Source organism: Anopheles coluzzii, chromosome X (assembly GCF_943734685.1).
Source record: "Anopheles coluzzii chromosome X, AcolN3, whole genome shotgun sequence".
In the NCBI taxonomy this organism is placed as follows: domain Eukaryota; kingdom Metazoa; phylum Arthropoda; class Insecta; order Diptera; family Culicidae; genus Anopheles; species Anopheles coluzzii.
In genome coordinates, this window is record NC_064669.1 from 15766008 (window position 1) to 15775985 (window position 9978).

Consider the following 9978-nt stretch of genomic DNA (forward strand, 5'->3'; position numbering starts at 1 on the left):
CCAACTCCCCGAATGACATTGCGCGTTATCTAATAGTTTTAAATCGGCCAATTTTCGGTCGTCGGCTTGCGACCGTCGACGTCACCAACAACCTCCCTAATCATTGAAATACTACAACACACGGCCTCCTTTCTGCCTTTGTGTGCATGCGTGTCTGTTGTCGTATGTTTTCAGATAAGCGGTCCGAGATTTACCCTTCGAGAGGCCTCGGCTACTGTGGACTACTGAAACAAAGCGAATTTATACACACACACATAAACACGCACGAATAAGTCTATTCTAGACCTCTACCGCATCTCCCCCTGTTGGTCGTCATCTTCTGCGCACTCGCACATGGTTTATGTTTGAGGCGGGGAAGAATTCGCGCCAGCAAGGAAGTGTAATTTCGGTATTTTCATTGCCCGACCGCAGCAGCAGTGGCACGGTGGGTATTACGCCAAGCCACAGCAAGGGCAGAGATGAGGCAGGGGAGTGGGGTAGGCGGGGGTCAGTGTGTTGCAAATTGTGTGAATTGTGTATGCGCTTGCGGTATTCTGCAGTCGCCTTGTATTTACTACCTTCGGGGCCGGAGGTTTTCCGGGGTATCTGTGCTCTGGCAGCAAAAGCATAACAAAGGACCGCCCACAAACACCGTCTGTGTGGGCCGTGGTTGTTTATACTGTTCGGAAATGAGTTTTATGAGGCACATGCATTCATTGAGGTACATCCAAGTATTGAAGGATTGAGGTTGAATGTCGAATCTCACGACATCTCTGAATAGGAACAGGAACGAGGACTCAAAAACTCAACCCAACATCTTAGAAGCAACGATAGCACCGCCAACACCACCACCACCGTTCGCCTCCGTTTGAAATCTCCATCTCCGTCTCTCTCACTTACACCTTTTCTCTTAATTCTGTTAACCTCACTGCAAACACCGCTAGTGGCTTCAACGAGCTCACGACATCCGCGTCGACCAGCTCGATCCTCTCGCACGGAAGCGGCAGCGCGACGGCCACCTCCGACTATGGCAGCCTCGGGTCGTCTACCGACTCGGTGCACCGGTCGCCATATCTGAGCAGCTTCAACAGTACGATGAGCTCGTACTACAAGCCACTGTTTCGCACCTTCGGCAAACGCTTCGACTCACCGACGGCGTCCAGCGGGGCGTCCACCGCATCCACGCACCAGCTGCACGCATCGAGTAACAGCAGCAGCAGTATCACGCGCAGCAGAGTAAGTGATCGGATGTGTCGTACCCAAACACTGTGAAGAGAGTGAGAGAAAGAGAGAAAAAGGGAGATATTAGGTATAGGTAAGGGTAGTTTATATTTGATAGATTATCGATCAAAATAGATCGGGATCTTGAGCATCCTACATGAATGTGTACTTCAATTAATAGTTATAGACTGTATAAGGTACATACCTGGGTAGTGAAAATTTTATGCACAAGTAACACAAATATTCGATAACAAAAATATGGATTTTGTGGTACTTGTTTCCTGGATCTAACCCTGAAAACATTCTGCGATAAGTTGAAATCAAATGCATCGTTGTTATTAGTGAAAGCCCGACCTATTTACTTATTGAATATAATTGCGTAGCGCGCAGGAGTAGTGTTGGGTTTTATGAATCTTTCGTTTAGATTCATTCATATGAATCTTCAGCGATCAGTAATTTGAAGCTCGAATCGACTCTTCAAAGATTCAAGAATATTCAAGGATTCATGAATCTTCAAATATTCATGAATCTATAACATTCATAAATCCATGAAAATCGATATATCTCCAGGGATTCATGAATCTTATAAATATTAAATTTGCGCGATCCCGCTTAATAATCCCGTCGTGAGTTCAAGCCTCGGATGGACCGGACCGTCTCCTCGTCGCAAAACAAATTTTCAGGCTGCGTGGTACTTGCCAAGAAGTCTCGAAATTCTTTATAGTCTTGAATTTTTTGAAGATATACTCTATGAATCCTTGGAGATTTGTGAATCTCTTGAAATTTATAAATCCCTAGAGATTCTTAAATCTTTCGAGATATATTAATCTTTCGAGATTCATGAATCTTTGCAGATTCGTAAATTTTTGGAGATTCATGAATCTTTGCAATCGAAATCATTCTTTGCTACCGAAACTGCTTGTGCTACCTCCCTTTGCCTTTCTAAGGACAGCAGGCCTAGAAGAAGCCGTCTAATCTCATATGTTGGAGGCTGGTTTATGTTCCATCTAGCTATTCTTGTGATCTTTTTTATAAATACGCTCAATACGTGTGGACTAACAACTTTGCGGAGACCATGTTACAACATTGAATTCAAATATGGACCGGCGACCTATTGGCGACGAACTGTTGTTTTAGACAGCAAGGGTCATTCAAATCAGATGTCACACGATGAATGGAACCAAACTTCCGATATGCTTTGTCGATGACGGGCTCTTACGTACTCTGTTGACGGAAGGAAAGTGACGAGTCAGGAATAGAATCTAGGTCCTTAATTTCTTTGTTACGTGAGATTACACCAGAGTTAAGATTGTAGTCTCTCAGAATAGGGTCCTTTTTACAAGTGCTACATATAGCTGATATACGATCAGACAGACCATCGCTGGTTTTACCATGAGAGAGGTGAAGGAGCATTAAGAACTCGAGGCGCAGGTATCATCTCCCGGCAGAGCTTTTGTCTAGCAGAGGGAGCAGCAAGGTTATCGCAACTCTCAAGCATTGTGAGATAACGCGTCCACCACGTTCCAATTTGCAGCGCGAAAGCACAACCGAGGATAAGGACAAGACGCCACTGGTGGTCCCGGGCAAGGCGTCCGGTGCGGCGAGCGGCAACAGCAGTACTGGTGGTGCCGGTACCGGCAGCACCATCTCGCGCCTCGAGTCCAAGTACTCGGACATCCTCGACCGGGTGCACCGGCGCAAGGAGCAGGAGGACAAGGAGAAAACGCTCGAACCACCGTCCGGCTCGGCGTACCATCAGCAGCAGCAGCTGCCGCAAACGCAGCGGCTGCTGAACCCGCTCATGAAAAGCTCCACCACGGCCAGCATCGTGCGGGACAAATCGTACTCAAGCGCGAAGGAGCGCACGCCGTACAAGTTGCAACTGCTGCTCGGGAGCAGCCGCTCGTCCAAGCTGTCCTCCGGCACGAGCTCCACCGCGATGGTGGACAGCCTGTACGATCGAAACGGCCGGACGTACGGGGCAGCGGACCGTAGCTCCGGTATGCGCACGTTCGGAGCAAAGGAAAGCAGCTACCATCAGCACCATCACCACCACCAGCAGCAGCAGCAGCACGGCGAGGGAGGCAAGGAGAACGTGTTCAAGTCGAAGTACGACCCGACCGAACTGCTCTCGGAGGTGTCGGGCATGCCGGGCAGCGGCGGCAAGTCGCGCCGCACGATCAAACCGTACAAGCGCAGCGACACGACCGACATGGGCCATCTGCTGCACTCGCACCAGGCCCACCAGTACGGCCAGCCGTACGGCGACGGGTCGCTCGCGGACGGGTCCGCCTTCTCCGTGTCCGCGTCCAGCTTGACCACCAAGAAGGAGCGCCGCAAGAGTACGGCGGGCGGTGGCCGGTTCTTCGACGCGGACGGCATCTGCACGGTGCCGCTGTCGAGCGACGACGACCGCGACTCGTCCGGTGCGGCCGACGCCACCGACAGCAAGGATCCACGGCAGCGGGAGCGTCAGAACAGGCGGCGGGAGATCGAAAGCCTGCTGCAGAAGTACGCTCCGCTGGACGATCCGGGTAGGCAGCAGCTGCTGCAGCAGCAGCCACCGCAGCAGCCGCGCAGAGAGCGCCGATCGCACGCCACCGTTAATCCGAGCACGACGGAACGGTCACCCCGGCTCGAGGACGATGTCGCGTCGCTGCTGCTCCAGTCCGGCACGGCGTACCAACGACAGCGGACCTCTTCCTCCCACGTGCGCATGTACTACCAGCAGCAGCACCAGCAACAGCATCAGCAGCACCAGCAGCAGCAACTGCAACAGCAACTTTACGGTACGGCCACCACCGGCACCGCTCTCGGGGGCGGGCTGCAGAAGTCGTACACCGTGCAGAACGTCGCCTCCCATCTGCTGAACGGGGCCGGGCACCAGCTGCACCACCACTACGGTCAGCAGCTACCGTACGGGGGCGGTGCGTACCATCACCATGCCGCTCCGGTCGGTGGTTCGATCCTGCCGATCAACACGGGCGCCGCCCACGCTTACAACAGCCGCACGGCAGCCGCCCTAGCGGCCGGCAGTACCGGCCTCGTGCAGAACCAGCTGCGCGGTCCCCGATCGCGCATCCCCAAAGCGCTGTCCACCTTTGTAAGGATTGCTCCCACACCCACACACATACAATCAAACCATTATACAAACACGCACACAACGTTTGGCGTCGTCCTTGCATGTTTCTGCTGCATGATGAGACATTCAAATTACCAACGATTGCATGCCTTAATCCTCTCCATCCTAGCGAGACGTTACCGAACATCCGAAACCTCTCCGGCGTGTGTGTGCGCGTGTCTGCGTGTGTGTTTGTGTAACCCGTAATCTAACAGGAAATCCTAATCCGATTAAAATATGTCAAATAAATCTAACCTAAATCACGTATTCGCTCTCTGCCAGCGCCACATTGGTGACATCTAGTTTGCAGTTTGCGTGAAAGCTCATATCAAACACACTTACAGGATTTTCCAAAGGCTCTCATAGTTGTAGGACATTTTCTTCTCTCTTTCTTATGGGAAGTGAACTTCAAATGATAGAAATTTGAATCTACGGCAGCCTTTTTGGACATGCTCCTTGCAAATTCCAATTGGATTTGTCCAACAAGGGTACTATTGAATCCAATTCCTATTACATTAAGTTGATTTCACGCCAGAAAGAGTCAATAAAGTGTCCCACAGCTACGAGAACGCCTGGAAAACCCAGTATTGCCTTTTTTTGGTTTGGTTTATGAAGTTTCACACCCACGAACTGTCACATTACCAATGTACCAGCGGTCAACACGTTTGTCCACGAGTGATCAACACAGCAGGCTATGAAATGCCGCGAAAACAAACGTCACCTGCAAGTGTCAACCGGGAGCGAGCGAGTTGGCCCCGGTATCTACCACCAGTTAGTTTGTTTGTTTGCGCGGTTAACCCTTAACCCTGTGCGCATATTTGATCCTGCAATGATAAACCTTTTGCTAATCGGTTATCTAGTGTCATACCTGTGCTCCCGCTACCTGGTAAGACCGCCTGTGTGTGCATCGAAGAAACGTGTGCGATGATGGTGCGAGAGCAGCTCATCGATGCGAGTTACCGGTCGTCCTTAATCGTCCATCATTGTTTTTAGTAAACGCATCTTAAACCAAGCATTATAAAGCATGTGGCTTTTTTTAGTTTTCTTTTTATAACGAGTTTCTAGCAATTTAATTAGTTACACTGATAATCGCAAATGATCGTTTGGAGGTTTTTCGCCGTTACCGTATTGTTTTTTTACCACCAGTTTTGAGTGTGTGCTGTCCGTTGCACCCGCCCATACTCTCCCCCTATTATCGATTACTAATTCTATTTTGCTTCCTTCCCGCAACATTCCGACCGACCAGAAACAACCATTCATCCGGGACGATGCCGATGGCCATCTGATCTACCAGATCGGTGATATCCTCCATAACAGATGTGCGTACCAGCGAGATTGACGCTGCCCGAGATGAAGTAAAGATTAACATTTTTTGTTTCGTCTTTACAGATAAAATACTTGCCACCCTCGGCGAGGGTACGTTTGGACGCGTCGTCAAGGTGAAGGACTTGGAGCGGTAAGTGTGCATTGGTTTCGCAAGCGCCACCGTGGCCCTAATTACGCGACTGTGCGGTTTTCTCCCTTTTTCGATTCGCGCAGCAACCACGTCATGGCGCTGAAGATCATCAAGAACGTGGAGAAGTATCGTGACGCGGCCGAGCTGGAAATTGGTGCGCTGGAAAAGATCATGCAGCTCGATCCCAACCTGGAGCAGTAAGTAGCCAGCCGTTGCCGTTTTGCCAGTTGGCGCAATTATAAAACCATTTTCTTCAAAACCCCCCGTTTCTGCTTGTGTTGCAGCTTGTGCGTGAAAATGCTAGACTGGTTCGACTACCACGGCCATACGTGTATCGCTTTCGAGATGCTTGGGCTGAGTGTTTTCGACTTCCTGGTAAGTGCAGCGAGCAGTGCACCGTTTTGTTACCGTGCGGTTTAATAATGCGTGTTCCATGTTACTCTGCAGAAAGACAACAACTACGAGCCATATCCGATCGAGCACGTACGGCACATCTCCTACCAGCTGTGCTACGCCGTCAAGTTCCTGCACGAGAGCCGCCTCACGCACACGGACCTGAAGCCGGAAAACATACTGTTCGTCGACTCGGAGTACACCACCACGACGGTCCCACGCAAGGTACGGGCCGTATGGTCTCGCATATTTTATTGTTATTTATTTTTACACTCGCCCTTTCGCTTCCGTAACAGAACCGCGAGGTGCGCCGCGTCAACTGTACCGATATTCGACTGATCGATTTTGGCAGCGCCACGTTTGACGACGAGCACCACAGCACCATCGTCTCCACCCGGCACTATCGCGCACCGGAAGTGATCCTCGAGCTCGGCTGGTCGCAGCCCTGTGACGTTTGGTCGATCGGGTAAGTGTTTTGCGAGGGACGAGGATGCATTCGCTGGAAGGTGGAAACTGATGGCTTGCTTTGTTTCTCTCCTCCGCTGATTTTAGCTGCATCATGTTCGAGCTGTATCAGGGCGTAACGCTCTTCCCAACGCACGACAATCGCGAACATCTGGCCATGATGGAACGGATCCTGGGCACCATCCCTTACCGCATGGCAAGGTAAGACTCAGGACGCTACCACTTTCGCCATTACGATTGTGTTCTTTTGTGCGAATTCTTCAAACGAAAGGGAATGTTATGATTGAAGTGTCAGTGATTAGTTTGGCAGAGTCGAACAAAAAAATTTTGAGCATGAGGCACTACCTGCTGCAGTTCTTTGATTTTATATTATGCTACTAGATCATCCTTCAATGTTCATTATTCAGGATTTTTTTTGTTCCAATGCAACAAAAAACAAAATATTTACTTTGCCTCTTAACTACTCCACTTCGAATATCGGGGTTTAGGTTTCCATAGTAATGTGTTAAGTAGTGGAGCTTTATTGATGAAATTATCTGCGTTTTGTATGTTTAATTCATAGAGACTTTGAGGGTTCTGCTTCACTTTATATTTCTTTGTATAGATTTGTAGATTTTAGGTATCTAAGCAATTTTGTTTGGATTGTTAGATAAAATGGTGTCTATGTTTTGGTCCAGTTTGCAATTTGTTCTATTTTGTGCGAAGCCCAGACAGTCTACTAAGAGGTGTCACACGGTGACGTCAACTCCACAGTAGCTGCAGGAGGAGTTGATTTTGCTATTAGGTACCTTTGAGTGTATCTTGTATGTCCTATGCGCAGCCTGGTTAGGAACTTTAGTAATTGGCTTGATCTCCGCTATCTGCTCCGTGTCTATTCCGATATTGCGTAAGAAACGATTGTTTTGGCTTTTTCAATGCTGATTCCATGTTACGTTTATTTTTGTCTTGGCCATTTTACAAAATCTTCGACAGAGATTTCACTGTTTCCACTATTCGACTAAGGTCAGCCTTTTCATTGCCAAAAGTCTACGTGTTATTTCCGTTTCCATAATCGATTCAACCTAATCGTTCTCGACATGAAAACCCTAGCAAAATGTTAAATGTTTCAGTTTTCAGCAATGTAATTTTTAGTTCTTTAATGTTGTTAAATTTGTTGAAGACAATCATTGAAGCATCGAAACATACACATTTGATTGTGGTCAACTCTCTTTCTTTCTTATTTGAGAGCCGATGGAACTACTAAATAAGAGAGGTTTTCAAATTAGAGAGCTTGACAGTGAATGAAAAGTACGGGCCATAGAAGGCCAAGTACATAGAAACTAGAAAGAGATAACACATTTAGTACGCAGTTTTAATTGTATAGGCTATAGGAAATTGCCAACACGATTGCAGATTGGAACATACTAATGTTGAGTAAATTTGATTCAGATTCATGAATCTGATTGAATCTTTGAAATGATTCATCGAATCTGAATCTCGGTTGGAAAGATTCTTATTATTATTATTCTTATCGTAACAAGCTACGCCGTCATTTATGGCAGCCTTCTTGACTGCGGGAAAGATGCGGGAAACTTCTTGGCTAGTACCTCGCAGCCGGATAATTTGTTTTGCTACGAAGTGACGGTACATGCGAGGCTTGAACCCACAATGGGCATATTGTTAAGTCGTGCTAGTTCACCACTGTACCATGCGATCGCACTAATTCAATATTTTGAAAATCATACATGGCTAAGAAGATTTACGAATTCCTGAAGATTTATGAATCTTAATGGATTGACGAATCTTTCGAGATTCTTTCATGAATACTTGAAGAGTCATTAATCTTTAGAGACTCGAGATTTCAGAGCTTTTCCAAATGAAAAGGGCATAAATTTGCTGAAATTAACGGTTTGTCAAAATTTTTCACATAAGAAGGTTTTTTTTCTAATTGGAGAGGTTTCAGGTTACAGCAGTGGTTTTCAACCTTTTTGCAGCTTTTCGCCCAGGGTACATGTAGGATTTCATTCCCCCCTCACAAGTAAATGAGCCGGGGGAGAGCGTGGCATTCCATGGTATTTAGCGAAATTTCTATCAAAAAATACCCCCGAAATAATTCAAAATCCCCCCCCTTGGGGGGCAATTCCCCACCGGTTGAAAACTGCTCGGTTAGAGAGAGTTCAATGTGTATTGAAATAGATTACAGTGGAGCCCTTCATAACGAGTAATCCTTATAACGAGTTTTTCGCATAACAAGAAAATCTAAATGCTCTACAAATAGCCTTCTTTACGAGCAAAATCTTGCATAACGAGCAATTTCCTTTTTGTTCCCTATAAGAAATCGTGAACATTTCGAGAATTTGAAGATGTGTGTGAAGTGACAAGTGTGAGGTGAATTGATGAGTGTGTTCTTGCATGAATTATTGATCTCCTTGCTCGCGAAGGTTAGAATTTTGATACTAAGAATTAAACAATGCATTACTATTATCACTTGGAGGTGTTCCGTATGGTTGAGATGCATATAATCCCATATACCTGCACTTTTCTTAATCTGAAACCAATTATTTCACTTTTCTTACACATTGTATGAAAAAGAACCTCCTGCATAATGAATGAGTCATTGGAACGGATTAAACTCGTTATGAGAGGTGCCATTGTATTTACTTGTTAAAATAGATTACGACTGCAATGTCGGCTGTCCATCTCGGTTGGTTTTCCTTCTAAATATTTCAAAATGAGTTCCAGAAAACGTGCCATGATGCTCAGGCTAGTGAAAATTAAATTTAGTTGAATTTATTATGTTCTATGCATTCGGTTTTGCTATTTTTAGGCACTAGATTCGTGATGTGTCTCATGAATATGTTTAAACCTGAGTAATTGTTTCAAAATTACGTTGCGTGCACATGGCTTTGATCTAAAAAAGTTGACTTTTACAAATCTCGTTAAATCTCTATAATTTTAGTAAAATTTGAAACTTGAGTGTTTCGTTGAAATCGATTATTTTCGGGTGAGAGGGTTAATGAGTTGTTTCCTGTTTGAAGAATTATTTTTAAGAATTTTTTGGCAGTTCCATGATCATGTGACATGCGAAATTCCTGTGATATTCCATGCGACATTCAAATGCATATCTGTTATCGCTGTATCTCTAAATCGACTATTTACACGTTTAACTTTAGGCAAACACGGTCCAAGTACTTCCGCTATGGCAAGCTGGACTGGGACGAGAAGTCTTCCACCGGGCGGTACGTGCGGGACAACTGCAAGCCGCTCCATCGATGCGTCATCACCGACAAGCCAGACCACCTGCAGCTGTTCGATCTGATTCGCAAGATGCTGGAATACGAACCCTCCAAGCGCATCACACTGG

The 9978-nt window shown here is 46.7% G+C and overlaps 1 protein-coding gene across 2 annotated transcripts in view; it reads left to right on the forward strand.

The window, feature by feature from the left end:
* LOC120950461 (uncharacterized) overlaps window positions 1–9978 on the forward strand; it is a 50406-nt gene that overhangs the window by 37540 nt on the left and 2888 nt on the right. For both annotated transcript variants that reach the window (XM_049605132.1, XM_049605131.1), the window contains 8 exons: window positions 5568–5640; window positions 5711–5777; window positions 5861–5974; window positions 6062–6152; window positions 6225–6395; window positions 6467–6636; window positions 6723–6836; window positions 9788–9978. In XM_049605132.1, coding sequence (XP_049461089.1) covers window positions 5568–5640; window positions 5711–5777; window positions 5861–5974; window positions 6062–6152; window positions 6225–6395; window positions 6467–6636; window positions 6723–6836; window positions 9788–9978 — 991 coding nt within the window. The remainder of the gene's footprint in view (window positions 1–5567; window positions 5641–5710; window positions 5778–5860; window positions 5975–6061; window positions 6153–6224; window positions 6396–6466; window positions 6637–6722; window positions 6837–9787) is intronic.